Source organism: Oncorhynchus nerka, linkage group LG13 (genome assembly GCF_034236695.1).
Source record: "Oncorhynchus nerka isolate Pitt River linkage group LG13, Oner_Uvic_2.0, whole genome shotgun sequence".
In the NCBI taxonomy this organism is placed as follows: Eukaryota; Metazoa; Chordata; class Actinopteri; order Salmoniformes; family Salmonidae; genus Oncorhynchus; species Oncorhynchus nerka.
In genome coordinates, this window is record NC_088408.1 from 79,683,087 (window position 1) to 79,699,921 (window position 16,835).

Genomic DNA, 16,835 nt, shown 5'->3' on the forward strand with positions numbered 1-16,835 from the left:
CCAAACATACACCTACTGTAAGCGCACACAAACAACCACACACACAACTCTTCCTTCAAATCAATCCCTGTTGGATGCACCTTGGTGGCATTTATGGGTGGAAGTGATTTCTCTGGGCCAAAACGGATGTTTTATGACTTGGGAATAGAGGCCCAGATGGTCTGCGCTGTCTGCTTCTCTACCATAGATTAGTTTTAATTAGGCCAAAGTGTGTAATGGCCCAGGCTCTACCTGAGATAAATGGAGTCTGCCCCAGAGACTGATTGTGTGTGTGTGTGTGTGTGTGTGTGTGTGTGTGTGTGTGTGTGTGTGTGTCATGCGGGCAGGGCACAAGGCTTTGACTGCCCCCCTCAACCCCTCCACAGTGGTGGCAGGCATCCTCCTCCAGGACTTGCTGGGTGGTTGGTAATGTGATTATATGGCACAGAAAGGAAACATTCTTAAATGAAGTCCCCAGCGAGCCTGGCAGCTCCTGCTATCTATCCACAACTAAACTCTCTGAAAAGGCCTATACAGAGCCTTGCAGGTTGTATTCACTCAAACTACACTGAACAAAAATATAAACCAACATGTAAAGTGTTCATCCCATGTTTCATGAGCTGAAAAAAAGATCCCAGAAATGTTTCATATGCACAAAAAACATATTTCTCTCAAACTTTGTGCACAAATGTGTTTACGGCCCAGTTAGTAAGCATTTCTCCTTTGCCAAGATAATCCATCCACCTGACAGGTGTGGCATATGAAGAAGCTGATTAAACAACACAATCATTACATAGGTGCGCCTTGTGCTGTGGACAATAAAAGGCGTCTCTAAAATGTGCAGTTTTGTCACGCAACACAATGTCACAGATGTCTCAAATTTTGAGGGAGTGTTCATTGGCAGACTGACTGCAGGAATGTTCACCAGAACTGTTGCCAGAGAATTTAATATTAATTTCTCTAACATATGCCGCCTCCAATTTCGTTTTAGAGAAATTGGCAGTACATCCATCCAGCCTCACAACCAAAGTCCACTTGTATGGCGTCGTGTGGGCGAGTGGTTTGCTGACATCAACGAGTGTGCCATGGTGGTGGTGGGGTGATGGTATGGGCAGGCATAATCTATGGACAACTAACACAACAGCATTTTATCGATGGCAATTTGAATGCATAGAGATACTGTGACAAGATCCTGAGATCACCTCATGTTTCAGCATGATAATGCATGGCCCCATGTCGCAAGAATTTGTAGACAATTCCTGGAAGCTGAAAATGTCCCAGTTCTTCCATGGGCTGCATTCATGTCACCCATTGAGCGCGTTTGGGATGCTCTCGATCGACGTGTACGGTGGCGTTCCAGTTCCCGACAATTTCCAGAAACTTCGGACAGCCATTGAAGAGGAATTAAGATGACGCCGACAGAGATGGCCGCTTCGCTTCGAGTCCTTAGTAAACTATGCAGTATATTGTTTTTTACATTGTTAGCCCAGAAAATCTTAAGCGTTATTACATACAGCTGGGAAGAACTATTGGATATAAGAGCGACGTCAACTTACTAACATTACGACCAGGAATACGAGGAATACGACTTTCCCGAAGCGGATCCTTTGTTCGGACCACAACCCAGGACAGTGGATCTAATCCTAGAAGTCTAATTGCCTTCCAGAAAGACATCAGAGATTGTAACATTCTCTGTTTCACGGAAACATTACTCTCTCGGGATACGTTGTCGGAGTCGGTTCAGCAAACCAGGGTTCTTCATGCGTCGTGCCGACAGAGATAAAAACCACTCTGGGAAGAAGAAGGGCGGGGGTGTATGCTTCATGATTAATGACTCATGGTGTAATCCCAACAACATACAGGAACTCAAGTCCTTTTTCTCAGCGGACCTAGAATTCTTTACAATCAAATGCCGGCCATATTATCTCCCAAGAGAATTCTTGTCAGTTATCATCACGGCTGTGTATAAACCCCCTCAAGCAGACACCACGACAGCCCTGAAGGAACTTCACTGAAATCTATGTATACTGGAAACCATATATCCTGAGGATGCATTTATTGTAGCTGTGGATTTAAAAAAAGCAAATTTGAGAAGAAGTCTACCTAAACTCTATCAGCATATTTATTGCAGTTTTGCACAGGCAATACACTCGATCACTGCTACTCTAACATCCGTGATGCATACAAGGCCCTCCCTCGCCCTCCCTTCCGCAAATCTGACCACGACTCCATCTTGCTCCTACCGTCTTATAGACAGAAACTCAAACAGGATGTACCTGTGACTAAAACCATTCAACGCTGGTCTGACCAATCGGAATCCACGCTTCAAGATTGTTTTGATCACGCAGACTGGGAAATGTTCAGAGCAGCCTCAGCGAATAACATCGATCTATACGCTGATTTGTTAAGTGAGTTTATAAGGAAGTGCATTGGAGATGTTGTACCCACTGTGACTATTAAAACCTTCCCTAACCAGAAACCATGGCTGGATGGCGGCATTCGCGCAAAACTGAAAGTGCGAACCACCGCATTTAACCATGGAAAGAGGACTGGGAATATGGCAGAATATAAACTGCAAGGCAATCAAACACACGAAATGTTGGTATAAGGACAAAGTGGAGTCGCAATTCAATGGCTCAGACACGAGACGTATGTGGCAGGGTCTACAGGAAATTGCGGACAAAAAAAATCAAACCAGCCACGTTATGAACACCGACATCTAGCTTCCAGACAAACTAAACACCTTCTTTGCCCGCTTTGAGGATAATACAGTGCCACCGTAGCAGCCTACTAACAAGGACTGCGCCCCCCTCTCTCCTTCTCCGTGGCTGAGGTATGTAAGACATTTAAACATGTTAACCCTCGCAAGACTGCTGGCACAGACGGCATCCCTAGCCACATCCTCAGAGCATGCACAGACCAGCTGGCTGGTGTGTATAACGACATATTCAATCGCTCCCTATCCCGGTCTGCTAATGGCCACCATTGTTCCTGTACCCAAGAAGGCAACAATAACTGAACTAAATTACTACCGCCACGTAGCACTCACTTCTGACATAATGAAGTTCTTTGAGAGATTAGTCAAGGATCCTATCACCTCCACCTTACCTGCCACCCTAGTCCCACTTCAGTTTGCATACCGCCCCAACAGGTCCACAGACGATGCAATGGCTGATTTTATTATATGAACTGTAATTCAGTAAAATATTTGTTGTTGCATGTTGTGTTTATATTTGTGTTCAATTTACAATAGTCTGATTTGGAATGAAGAATCTGCAAGTTCCATTTGCAAGTCTACCTAACTGTTTATATTCTTGATGCTTTTTAATTAAATGCTTTTGGTCTTTAAAACATGTGGTTGTGTTTTCTGTTTCTCTGACCTGTGTATCTCTGTCTCTTTAACCTCCCTGTCTCTCTGCTTTCTCTACACCAGGAATGTGAGTTCGGACGGGGCCGAGGCAAGGCGCAGACTAAGGGAGTGTGAGGGGCTTGTGGATGCTCTGCTGCACGCCTTGCAGTCAGCTGTGGGCAAGAAAGACATGGACAACAAGGTGAGCCTCCAAACCGACCGATATTACTGTATCTGCATTGCCAATATGTAATCTGTTCATTGGAGACATTTAATACCGTGGATGCGGATCTCTTAACTGCTGAGTTTTGCTGTTCTCTATCTAATTTCCTAGAAAATAACCAGTCCCTTTCATATCATATTGCTTGATCAATCTGTATATGTTTGAATTGACATTGTCCCTCCCTCTACCTCTATCCCCCCCACCAGTCTGTGGAGAACTGTGTGTGTATCATGAGGAACCTGTCTTACCACGTTCACAAAGAGATCCCAGGGGCCGAGAAGTTCACAGACCCGTCCGTTCTGCAGGCCCCGGGCTCTGCGGGCCCTCAGAGGAAGAAGAAGGATGACGCAGGCTGCTTTGGAGGGAAGAAGGCCAAAGGTAAGAGGACAAAACAGAGGGAGACTGGCGAGACATAGGCCCCGTCCCAAGACATAGGCCCAGTCACAAAATGTAGGCCCGGTACCAAAACGTAGGCCCAGCTTCAAAATGTAGGCCCAGTCCCAAGACATAGGCCCAGTCCAAAAACGTAGACCCAGTCCCATAACGAGCCTCTTCCATGGACCGCCAGTGATGACTGATCTGTAGGAAGCACCTATCAATCTCACTTTTCTCCTTATCTGGCATTCAGTTACAATGGAATCTAAACCTGTATGCTATTTGCAAAATGGGCCATGTCAGTTTGTATAGTTAACTGTATGTACCCAAGCCTATCAAACAGTTCTTCAGCTCTTTAGAGCTCTATTTACCTCATTTAGCCCAGAGCTGTTTCTCCCTAGACAGTTACAGTATTTAGTATAGGCTACCTCTGGTCCTAAACAGATACAGTATGTAATTCGTATATTTGCCACCTCTCAATCATTGGCTGACTAATGGCTGAACAACAAGCAGAGCTCCCTCTCCCACAACAAATAATGATGGAAATTAATCACTTAGCCAATGATGTGAGACCCAATTTCACTGACCTTTCACCCCTCAGGGTCCAGAGGGGGACGCCAATGATTTAGGGGCCAAGAAAGCACTGGAGCATGTGTCTAAAAGTGTGTGTGTTTACAGATTAATATCATAGATGACAATCTCAAGCGAATTAGCCAGTGGGCTTCTATTGTACATAGCAGTTAATGAGGTGTGTTTAGCCTTCGCAGGCCCTGGAGATGTACTTTGAAGGAGAGATAGCCTACATTAAAAAAGCTAAAAACAGCCCTATAAAACCAGCATGAGTGCTGGAAGGGGAGTTGGATCTTTCAGGAGAGCTGTTTAGACAACAGTCTTTCACAGCAATTAGTTACATGATAAACGCTCTAAATTACCCCCCCGAATTCTGACACTTGCCGTTAGAGCCATTACCATAAATTGACGCTTCAGGCCAACTTATTTAGTGAATGCTAATGGTTGCTTTTTGCATTTCCCTTTTTATTCTTGATTCCTATATTCCTGTGCTGTTATGTGTGGCTGGCTTAGTGCCTTATGTGGCAGTGACTGACCCTCTCTCTCCTCGTTTGTGGCACTACAGTGTAGTGATACACACACGCACATTGGTTTTACTAATTTAGTCCCATCCAAAATCCTATTTTCCCTAACCTTAACCCCAAACACCTAACCCTAACCCTAACTCCTAATCCTAACCGTAACCGTAACCCTAACCCCTATACCTAAAATACAATTTTTCCTTTTTGGTACTGGCGAAATGTCTCCAAATGTTCCTTGTTTTACTATTCTTCTGTGGACTTTTGGAACACAAATGGATAGTAAAGTTAGACCACACACTTTTTTCTCTATAATGAGCCGAGCACACTGACACCACAGCCTCTTTGAGCACTGTCCCAAAAGAATACCTGTGGAGTGCTAAAGGGATTTACTCTCTGCTTGTCTACTTTTAACCTATATACTTGTTTCTTTCTTTATATTCCCCCACTCTCTCTCTTGCTCTCTTTCTTTCCCTCTGCCTCTTAGTGCTGAGCGATTAAAACCAGTGAAATGTCATGGAAAATGTAATCTACGTAATCCCCAAATGTAATTATTTGTCAGGAGAGGGCCATAAACAATGAGAAGTAATGCGTCTTACCTTTCTGGTAATTTCTGGATTTTGTCAGACAGCTCTGCAGCTAGCCTAGCTAAATAAAATGACTAAAGACAGAACAGTATGGGGAGTACAGAGATGATGTTGTCTGGTTGTTTGGCTGCTACTGCTTAAACACAGATGAGATGATGACTTTAAGGAATTACAAATAATAAAATAATAAAATAAAAACTAAGTAATATACACAACTGAAATATTATATTATTTCATATTAATTTCCTATTTTTCTATTTATGGTCCCAATGTGGACCTGACAGAGAAGGGAATATTTTCTATGTTTTGGCAATTGAATGTTCAATATTTTTGGCTGTGGAACTTCCATTAAAAAGCTCAAAAATAAGTGTAATGTCATTATTTAATAATTTATATATGCACCCATCCCGTTAGCGGGATCATATTCGTCAACCACCGCTGAATTGCAGAGCGCCAAATTAAATCACTAAAAATATTTAATTTTCATGAAATCACAAGTGCAATATAGCAAAACACAGCTTAGCTTGTTGTTAACACCTGGCTTGTCAGATTTCAATAAAGCTTTTTGGCGAAAGCATACCAAGCGTTTATGTAAGCACATCTCTTTCAGTAGGCAAAATATTACAAACGGCTAGCATCCATGTAGATTGGTCACGAAAGTCAGAAAAGCAATAAATTAAATCGCTTACCTTTGATGATCTTCATAAGTTTGCACTCACGAGACTCCCAGTTACACAATAAATGTTCCTTTTGTTCCATAAAGATTATTTTTATATCCAAAATACCTCCATTTGGTTGGTGCGTTATGTTCAGAAATCAACAGGCTCGAGCGGTCATGACATCGCAGACGAAAATTCCAAAAGTTATTTATCTGTTATTTTACCAGGTAAGATAACTGAGAACACATTCCCATTTGCAGCAACGACCTGGGGAATAGTTACAGGGGAGAGGAGGGGGATGAATGAGATAATTGTAAACTGGGGATTATTAGGTAACCATTAGGTGAACATCAAAATACTGCCCCCTACACACAAGAGGTTAAAATAATAATTGAAACCGAAATCGTAAACTGTGGTAGTTTTGTAATACTCTAACCGAAACTGAACCACTAATCGCTCAGCACTACTGCCTCTATTTCTCCGTTCCCTCCCTTGATTTCTTTCAAACATACACCCCCCCCTCTCTCACTCTCTCTCTCTCTCTCTCTCGCTCTCTCAAATTTACAGCCCCAAGTTGACTGAAGTGTTTACTTGTTATTGTCACCTCTAATCCTCACAACCTATTTTATCGTTTACTCTTCTCTTCTCCCTGCTTGTGTTTTTGGCATTGCTGCTGCTTCCTTGGCTAACTATAGAGGAATGGTTTAATCAAGGTGAGTGTCCTCATGTCTTGACTCAGCACACCCTCTCATCCCTCCCCTTATAGCTACTGTAGCATTAGTAGTTTGGATCTCCTCCAAAAGGTTTGAAGGACTTCACGTGTTCCCCTCTTTATTTGCTGCACCCTTACTGTAGTTCTACCTCTTTCATCATGCCCCCCAACGTCATGGTGTTAGTAATCCAAACCTAGCCTAATCTCGGGGGTAGAGGTAGGGGAGGGCCAGGTAAGACGGGTAAGTCTGGGTAGTGAAAAAGAACCTGGGCTCTAGTTTTTAGTCCCAGCTTTAGACTGCAGTGCAGTTTCCCCTCAGCCTGCTGGTAAGTTCTGTTTGAAATGTTAAAGGTTGAGTCTCACATAGTGACATAGGCATGTTCCCTCCCTGTTGAGGATATGGATGGAGAGAGGTTCATTAGCTGGCCCTTCTGTAGTCACCTAGCTCCATTACCCTCCCTGCATTATTAAAGGGGATTTCCACCTGCCATCTCTGGGAAGGGCTGCTACTAGACTTGTGTGTGCAGTGATGCATGTTTCTGTGTGCATGTGTCTGTGCATGCATGCTTGTGTGTTCATCTGCGTGTGTGTGTGTGTGGTCCTGCATTGTCTCTAGGACATTGTCAGTGAACTCTGTCAGGTTGTCTCTGAATGTTGCATTTACATATGTTCTCTCTGGCTCTATCCAGCCAGAAAAAACTGCGAGAATGACAAAAACTACGATACGCTGGATCTACCCAAGCGCACAGAACCCACAAAAGGTAGGCTTGTTCTGTCAATGAGGTTTACTTAGTACAACTTCAACCTGTTGATCCTTTTCTTGTCACTGAAAGGGAGAACATCCCAAATGCATGACTGCCATTGACTTTCTGTCAAATGTTATTTCAAGAGAAATGACCAAATTAGCCTTGTTTTGACAAAAATGCTACCAAGAAATAAATTGGCTTATCATGGATGGTTTGGTCTGACTGGAAGGATGTCAAGTGTTGCACTTGCTTACACATGCTAGAGTGGCGTAGGGTGCCATTTAATTTTTGTTACTGCTTAAATTGCCACCTTGACAGATGACTGCTGCTGATTTGATATCAATAGCTGGGTTGATATGATAACAACGCCTTTGCTAGCAGAGATCCCAGGCCTTTTGTGAAGCACTCCCAAGCATTTGAGCTGCTTTACATGAGAGTTGAATAGCAGCCAATGTTTCATGTTCTGTAGCCTATGAGTTTCAGGGACACAAATAGTTACAATGGTGTAAGCAAGTGGGTCACCTTGGCCTGTGAGGTAAAGCAGCTGTGTAGGAAGTGAGTCTCTTCCAGCCTCTCCAAGTCTCTCTACTATTGAACCTGGCTAGGATTAACCTAGCCCACTATAGATACAGAACCTGAGAGGACCAACAGACAGGGGACTGTTGCAGTACTCCCCTCCCTTTAGCTGAGCTAGCACCAGACTCAAAAATTCATCTTCCCAAGTCTTTATATGTCTATAGGCCTAATTTAAGAATAAACTGATACTCTACGCAATGTCTTATCAAAATTGTTTACTTATAACATGAGTCCCTACATGTACTGCTTATTTCTAATACACTTGAGGAATGTTATGCCACGATGAAATGGTTTGCTGTACTGCTGTACTGGTCTACCATCTGGAGCTTTTGATACAATAAATATAGGTTGTTTACTGTTGTACTGTTCCTTCTACTGATTTAATGAGGACTTGTCTTGTGTCTCTGTGCAGAAACGTTTCCATCTTCGCCCTTTTCTCCTCGCCTTTCTAAAGAATAAACACCTCAACCAGTTGCTACAGTCAAACAACATTGGCATTCAGCCACCACAACAAATCCCTTGTGGGTGTTTGTTTGGGTGTGTTTGTGTGTGTGTGCGCACTCACCTGTGTTTTTCTGTCTGCATATAGCAGTTGAGAGAGATATGTGTGTATGTTGTGGGCTGAGGTATTCACACATCAGTGCCTTCATCATGTCTAATGGCAACCATTCGGTCAATAGCACTTCCTGTGTGGCTACAATTAGCCACATTAGCAAGTTAAAGTGGGCCTCTTGTTAAATTAGATTACAATTAATTGCGGTGCTTTACAGAGGTAAGCCGATTCTGCCTCCTTTTTATCACTCTAAAATCAAGTAAGCAGAAGAGCTGTGAGGAGGATAATTAACATGTTCCATAGGTTGTAGTCACTGGACGCGCTAGGCACCCTAGGCTAGCTGCAACACAGGCTGCACTCACTGGAAGTGCTAGGCATGCTAGGCTAGCTGCACTACAGGCTGCACTCACTGGAAGTGCTAGGCATGCTAGGCTAGCTGCAACACAGGCTGCACTCACTGGAAGTGCTAGGCATGCTAGGCTAGCTGCAACACAGGCTGCACTCACTGGAAGTGCTAGGCATGCTAGGCTAGCTGCAACACAGGCTGGACTCACTGGAAGTGCTAGGCATGCTAGGCTAGCTGCACTACAGGCTGCACTCACTGGAAGTGCTAGGCATACTAGGCTAGCTGCAACACAGGCTGGACTCACTGGAAGTGCTAGGCATGCTAGGCTAGCTGCAACACTGGCTGCACTCACTAGAAAGTAGCAATTGGCTGGCTGCAATTTGATCAAGTTTCAATGGTACACAATCAGAAATAATCCCCCCTCTTGTCTTGCTTCACTGCTGTGATTTCATCTAGGGATATAGTGTTGAGATGATGCGTGTTTGGGAGAGCAGTTGCTATATTTCATGCATGAGGATGAAAACATGATTTTTTTGGTGTTTACCTGTACTACATATACATTATGTAAATGTGGTGTGAAGTAAACGGATTAACATGATGACACAGGTAAAGCTACGGTGGCACTAAGTATGTCAAACTTGGATTATTGCTCAACTGGATTCATCATTTTATAGTAGCTACAGTAGTAGGATGGCAGCTGTAGTCTACCCATGATAATTCAAATAGGATATTACACTCATCTACACTGTTTATTTGTCTATGATAATCCTGTGTACTGTGGGTGTAAATTCAGTGTATTTCCCCCTAGTTTATTTTAGAGAAGGTGGGGATAGGACAACTCTTCTCCCCAAATGCACTGGCGGAGCTGAAATAACAGGGACAGATTTGTGGGAGATTTAATGTTTATTTCAACCCTGATTTGTTGTCTACATCACTTTACAACATGCAGGAGTCTATAATTACGGTAATACCCAGCGTGAGATATAGGTCTCCAGCAGTGTATTGAAACACAAACTCACTCACACATACACACACACTAGTAGTGATTGGTCTGCACCCGGATGAGGGCGTGGAGGAAGACGTTATGGACATGAATAATTTCAGGGACATAATTTTGAATTCACTATGAGTTTGTTATTCTGTGTATAACTAATTGTCCCTGCCTGATTGCACTATAAAGAGGTGCTGTTGATAGAACATAGATCATTAAAGGACTTCCAAAGTTCCTGTTATTGCATTATTCATGGTCCCTGAGAGGAGAACAGAGGCGCTGGAACAAAGTAATTAAGAACTCTGAAAGAAGAAAGCATTTCATTAGGGAGAGAGAGAGTGTGTCAGCCAGCAAGACGATGGAACACTCACACCAACGTTAATTGAAACGGCACAACGTTAAACCTTTTGCTTTGAGGAAAGGTCATGTACGGTGTGGGAGTGTGCGTGTGCGCGTGCGTGTCAGAGAGCAGAGGGAAATCGCTTCAAAAGAAAACAGTTTTCTTTTGGTTTGCTTCTTCAGTACCGAATGTGTGGGGAGAGAGAGAGGCAGCAGAGTGGAATGATGCGCTTTTGAAAAAGCAGAAACAGTCTTGAGTCAAGTATTCAACCCCTTTGTTTTGGCAAGCCTGAATAAGTTCAGGAGTAAAAAAAATATTAACAACTCACATAATAAATTGCACACAATAATAGTGTTTAACATTATTTTTTAACGACTACCTGATCTCTGTACTCTACACATAGAATTACCTGTAAATTCCCGTGAAATTCAACCTCATATTCAACCACAAAGACCAGGGAGGCTTTTGTAATGCCTCGCAAAAAATGGCACCTGTCAGTAAATGCATTTTTTATGTTTAAGCAGACATTGAATATCCCTTTGAGCATGGTGAAGCGATTAATTACACTTTGAAATTGTATTTGTATTTGTATTTATTAGGGATCGCCATTAGATGCCAAGGCAGCAGCTACTCTTCTTGGGGTCCAAACACACCAAAGCACCCACATTACATATAAAACAAAATATATAACAGTGAACTATGTCTGTACTGAATGAGCTAAAGATAGAACAGTACATCATATAACATCCCTACACCACCACATATCCATAACACAAAATGTTCAATACTACCATACAACAATATCACAATGTGTGCGTATCCATGTGTCTGCACCTTTGTCTAGTTAATGGTGTATCAATACACCCAGTCACTACAATTATTTTAGTTTTTGAATTATTTAGGACTAACTTATTTCTTGCCACCCATTCTGAAACTAGCTGCAGCTTTTTGTTAAGTGCTGTAGTCATTTCAGTCGCTGTGGTAGCTGACGTGTATAGTGTTGAGTCTTCCGAATACATAGACACAGGCTTTGTGGCATGTCGTTAGTAAAGATTGAAAAAGATTGAGAATTCCTGATTCTATCTGGATTTTGTTGAAGATTCTTCCATTAAAGAAAACCCTCTGTGTTCCGTTAGACAGGTAACTCTTTATCCACAATATATAAGGGGATGTAAAGCCATAACACATCAATTTGTCCAGCAACAGACTATGATCGATAATGTCAAAAGCTGCACTGAAGTCTAACAAAGCCCCCACAATCTTTTTTTCATCAATTTCTCTCAGCCAATCATCATTCATTTGTGTAAGTGGTGTGCTTGTTGAATGTCCTTCCCTATAAGCATGCTAAAAGTCTGTTGTCAATTTGTTTACTGTAAAATAGCATTGTATCTGGTTAAACACCATTTTTTCCAAAAGTTTACTAAGGGTTGGCTGATTGCCTGATTGCCCGATTGGTCGGCAATTTGAGACCATAAAGGGAGCTTTACTATTCTTTTTTTTTTTTTTAAATGTCACCTTTATTTAACCAGGTAGGCCAGTTGAGAATAAGTTTTCATTTACAACTGCGACCTGGCTGTCACGTTCTGACCTTAGTTCAGTCGTTCATCGACGACCGTTACAGAATCACCCACCACCAAAGGACCAAGCAGCGTGGTAACGGGCAGTAGCAGCAGCAGCGATCTCAGGACTCCTGGACATGGGAGGAGATCCTGGACAGCAATGGACCCTGGGCACAGGCTGGGGAATATCACCGCCCCAAGGCAGAGCTGGAGGCAGCGAAAGCTGAGAGGCGGCGGTATCAGGAGGCAGCACGGCAGCGCGGCTGGAAGCCCGAGAGGCAGCCCCAAATATTTATTGGGAAGGGGGACACGGGGAGTGTGGCTAAGTCATGTAGGAGACCTGAGCCAACTCCCCGTGCTTACCGTGGAGAGAGAGGGACCGGGCAGGCACCGTGTTATGCCGTGAGGCGCACGGTGTCCCCGGTGCGCAGGCATAGCCCGGTGCGATACATAGCAGCGCCTCGTATCGGCCGGGCTAGAGTGGGCATCGAGCAAGGTGCCATGAAGCCATCTCAGTGCATCTGGTCTCCAGTGCGTCTCCTCGGGCCGGGGTACATGGCAACAGCCTTACGCAAGGTGTCCCCGGTTCGCCAGCACAGCCCAGTGCGGGCTATTCCACCTCGCCGCACTGGCCTGGCTACGGGGAGCATTCAACCAGGTAAGGTTGGGCAGGCTCGGTGCTCGAGACCTGCAGTGTGCCTCCACGGTCCAGTCTATCCGGTGCCTCCGGTGGCAACCCCCCGCCCCAGGCTGTCTCTCTGTCTCCTCCCTACAGGTGTTCTTGCCTGTCCAGCGCTGGCAGAGCCTTCCTCCTGCCCAGCGCTGCCAGAGTCTCCCGTCTGTCCTGAGCTGCCAGAGTCTCCCGTCTGTCCTGAGCTGCCAGAGTCTCCCGTCTGTCCTGAGCTGCCAGAGTCTCCCGTCTGTCCTGAGCTGCCAGAGTCGCCCGTCTGTCCTGAGCTGCCAGAGTCGCCCGTCTGTCCTGAGCTGCCAGAGTCGCCCGTCTGTCCTGAGCTGCCAGAGTCGCCCGTCTGTCCTGAGCTGCCAGAGTCGCCCGTCTGTCCTGAGCTGCCAGAGTCGCCCGTCAGCCAGGAGCTGCCAGAGCCGCCAGTCAGCCAGGAGCTGCCAGAATCGCCCTTCACTCCGGAGCTGCCGGAGTCTCCTGCCTGTCCGGTGCTGCCGGAATCTCCCATCCGTCCGGTGCTGCCGGAATCTCCCGTCCATTCGGGACCCATTCCGAGGTCGGCGGCGAGGGTCGCTGTGTTAAAGAGGCCACGGAGGGTGGGGGGTACTGTCACGTTCTGACCTTAGTTCTTTTATTATGTCTTTGTTTTAGTATGGTCAGGGCTTGAGATGGGTGGGTTGTCTATGTTCCTTTTTCTATGTTTTGGGATTTCTGTGTTTGGCCTGGTATGGTTCTCAATCAGAAGCAGCTGTTTATCGTTGTCCCTGATTGAGAACCATATTTAGGTAGCCTGTTTTCACTTTTGAGTTGTGGGTGATTATTTTGTTATTTCCGTGTTCATTCTAATAAATATGGACACATACCACGCTGCACCTTGGTCCTCACCTTCTTCCACCTTCGACGACCGTTACACTGGCATAGATAAAGCAAAGCAGTGCGACACTAACAACAACACAGAGTTACACATGGAATAAACAAACATACAGTCAATAATACAATAGAAAAAGTGTATATACAGTGTGTCAAAAATGTGTAATGAGGTAAGGCAATAAATAGGCCATAGTTGCGAAGTAATTACAATTTAGCAAATTAACACTGGAGTGATAGATGTGCAGATGATGATGTGCAAGTATAAATACTGGTGTGCAAAAGAGCAAAAAAGTAAATAAAACAATATAGGGATGATGTAGGTAGTTGGATGGGCTATTTACATATGGGCTGTGTACAGCTGCAGCGATCGGTGAGCTGCACAGATAGCTGATGCTTAAAGTTAGTGAGGGAGATATAAGTCTCCAACTTCAGCGATTTTTGCAATTCGTTCCAGTTATTGGCAGCAGAGACCTGAAAGGAAAGGCGGTCAAAGGATGTGTTGGTTTTGGGGATGACCAGTGAGATGTACCTACTGGAGCGCATGCTACGGGTGGGTGTTGTTATGGTGACTAGTGAGCTGAGATAAGGTGCAACTTTACCTAGCAAAGACTTATAGATGACCTGGAGCCAGTGGGTCTGGCAACGAATATGTAGCGAGGGCAAGCTGACGAGAGCATACAGGTCGCAGGGGTAGGTGGTATATGGGGCTTTGGTGACAAAACGGGTGGCACTGTGATAGACTGCATCCGGTTTCCTGAGTAGAGTGTTGGAGGCTATTTTGTAAATGACATCGCCAAAGTCGAGGATCGGTAGGATAGACAGTTTTACGAGGGTATGTTTGGCAGCGTGAGTGAAGGAGGCTTTGTTGTGCATGCTAGATTACAATTTGGATTGGAGATGTTTAATATAAGTCTGGAAGGAGAGTTTACAGTCCAGCCAGACACCTAGGTATTTGTAGTTGTCCATATAAGTCAGAACCGTCCAGAGTAGTGAAATGAAATGAAGCTGAAATTAAATGAAGCTGGAGCAGTGAGGTGCTTTCAGAGCGGGTCAGAGAAAAGAAAAAAAGGAAAGAAGATAGGTAATTGTTCTGTTAAAATTCTAAGTTAATGCATTTATTTAGTAAAAAGACAGTAGCTGCTGATAATACTGCTATTGTTGTCAAGGCAGAGGCACAGGACATGTGTGTGTACAGCACCCCTCTGTCTTACTATATGTGGTCCATGTATCAGATACATCAGATACACTGCATTCGGAAAGTATTCAGACCCCTTGACTTTTTCTATGTTTTCAGACCCTTTACTCAGTACTTTTTTAAGCACCTTTTGCAGCGATTACAACCTTGAGGCTTCTTGGGTAGGAGGCATGGCACACCTGTATTTGGGGAGTTTCTCCCATTCTTCTCTGCAGATCTTCTCAAGCTCTGTCATGTTGGACAGGGGGCGTCGCTGCACAGCTATTTTCAGGTCTCTCCAGAGATGTTTGATGGGTTCAAGTCCGGGCTCTGGCTGGGCCACTCAAGGACATTCAGAGACTTGTCCTGCAGCCACTCCTGCTTTGTCTTGGCTGTGTCTGAGGTCTTGAGCACTCTGGAGCAGGTTTCCATCAAGTTTTTCTATGGACTTTGCTCCGTTCATCTTTCCCTTGACCCTGACTAGTCTCCCATTCCCTGCCGCTGAAAAACATCCCCACTGTAGGATGCTGCCACCACCATGCTTCACCGTAGGGATGCTGCCAGGTTTCCTCCAGACGTGACGTTTGGCATTCAGGCCAAATACTTCAATCTTGGTTTCATCAGACCAGAGAATGTTGTTTCTCATGGTCTGAGAGTCTTGGGGTGCCTTTTGGCAAACTCCAAGCTGTCATGTGCCTTGTACTGAGGAGTGGCATCCATCTGGCCACTCTACCATAAAGGCCTGATTGGTGGAGTGCTGCTGAGATGGTTGTCCTTCTGGAAGGATCTCCCATCTCCACAGAGGAACTCTGGAGCTCTGTCAGAGTGACCATCAGGTTCTTGGTCACTTCCCTGACCAAGGCTCTTCTCCCTCGATTGCTCAGTTTGCTCAGCTCTTGGAAGAGACTTGGTGGTTCCAAAACGTATCAAAATGTGGAAAAAGTCGAGGGGTCTGAATACTTTCCGAATGCATTGTACATGGGCTACATATAGTAAGATAGAGGGGAGCTGTTTCGCTCACTCGGATGCTTTCTCCAGTGAGATAGTTTCTGCAACTTGCGAATTGAAGGAAAGTTGGCAGGTGCATAGTGCACTGTTCAGATGCTAGATTTTTTGGGGATGACCGTGCAAAAGTAACCTACTTTTTAAAGTGATTTGTTTGACTGTCATGCCTAGGGCCTCCAAATCACCAAGTCCGCCCTTGTGCAAGAGAGAGAGGGGAAGCCATAGCATTTCATGGTATGACTCCATAATGCTTTAACGGCTTGATTTACAAGTGCAGCATTTCATTTAAAGGGTTTTAAAATGTCAACAACAACAAGAGTGTTACTATTGTGACATGCTTCTTCGGCTTTTTATCCCTATAGTGTCCCGGTTGAGTTATCTATAGTTGTCTAATGAAATTTGACTGTTAGTTCAGAGGCAAAGCGTAGACTGTGGATCGGAACTGAATGGAGAATCAGGCTTTAGAGTCATTGTTTGTCTCTCAACTTTACTCATCACAGGTACATTTATCACATTAGCAAGCAGAACCCAAAGTCTGGGAAAGGTTCTGGAGGAGCAGATGCAAAGTTGGGTAACGGAATGACGGTTTGTGCTGTTTGTTCTGTCATTCTGTTAGCGTCATTCTGTTACCAAATTTTGCATCTGCACTGTTCTTCAAGTTAGTGTTTTTGTAAGAATGTCTGTGGAAATTGCTAAAAGTAGTTGTATGGTTTGTTTAACTTTAGCAATCATTGGTTTTTCTTTAATGTACAGTTTAGAGGGAGTAATCTTAGTCTCACCATCATCCTGTTACTGTGGAATTGCCCTCCTGTGGATTCAATGTCAAAGAAGAAGTGTTCTTTTCACCCTGACACAGAAACTCTCCTGAAGTCCCTAATCCCTAACAGAAAGTAAACACCTTCTATGTTCCCTTTTTTTACTCCCCAAACTCATCCGTTTTATTTTGTGTAATAAATAGAGATGTGAGTCAGAGCGACATTATTCCAAAACGGGAGGGAAAGTTAGGGCGTATCGACAGCCG

The 16,835-nt window shown here is 44.4% G+C and overlaps 1 protein-coding gene across 19 annotated transcripts in view; it reads left to right on the top strand.

Annotated features, from left to right (window-relative positions):
- Nucleotides 1–16,835, top strand: part of LOC115140228 (splicing regulator ARVCF-like) — a 367,731-nt gene that overhangs the window by 316,499 nt on the left and 34,397 nt on the right. For 16 of the 19 annotated variants that reach the window (XM_065026736.1, XM_065026742.1, XM_065026740.1 and 13 more), the window contains 4 exons: nt 3,413–3,530; nt 3,758–3,929; nt 6,956–6,973; nt 7,662–7,733. In XM_065026736.1, the coding sequence (XP_064882808.1) occupies nt 3,413–3,530; nt 3,758–3,929; nt 6,956–6,973; nt 7,662–7,733 (380 nt within the window). The remainder of the gene's footprint in view (nt 1–3,412; nt 3,531–3,757; nt 3,930–6,955; nt 6,974–7,661; nt 7,734–16,835) is intronic. The other 3 variants (XM_065026739.1, XM_065026743.1, XM_065026751.1) reach the window with 1 other exon arrangement.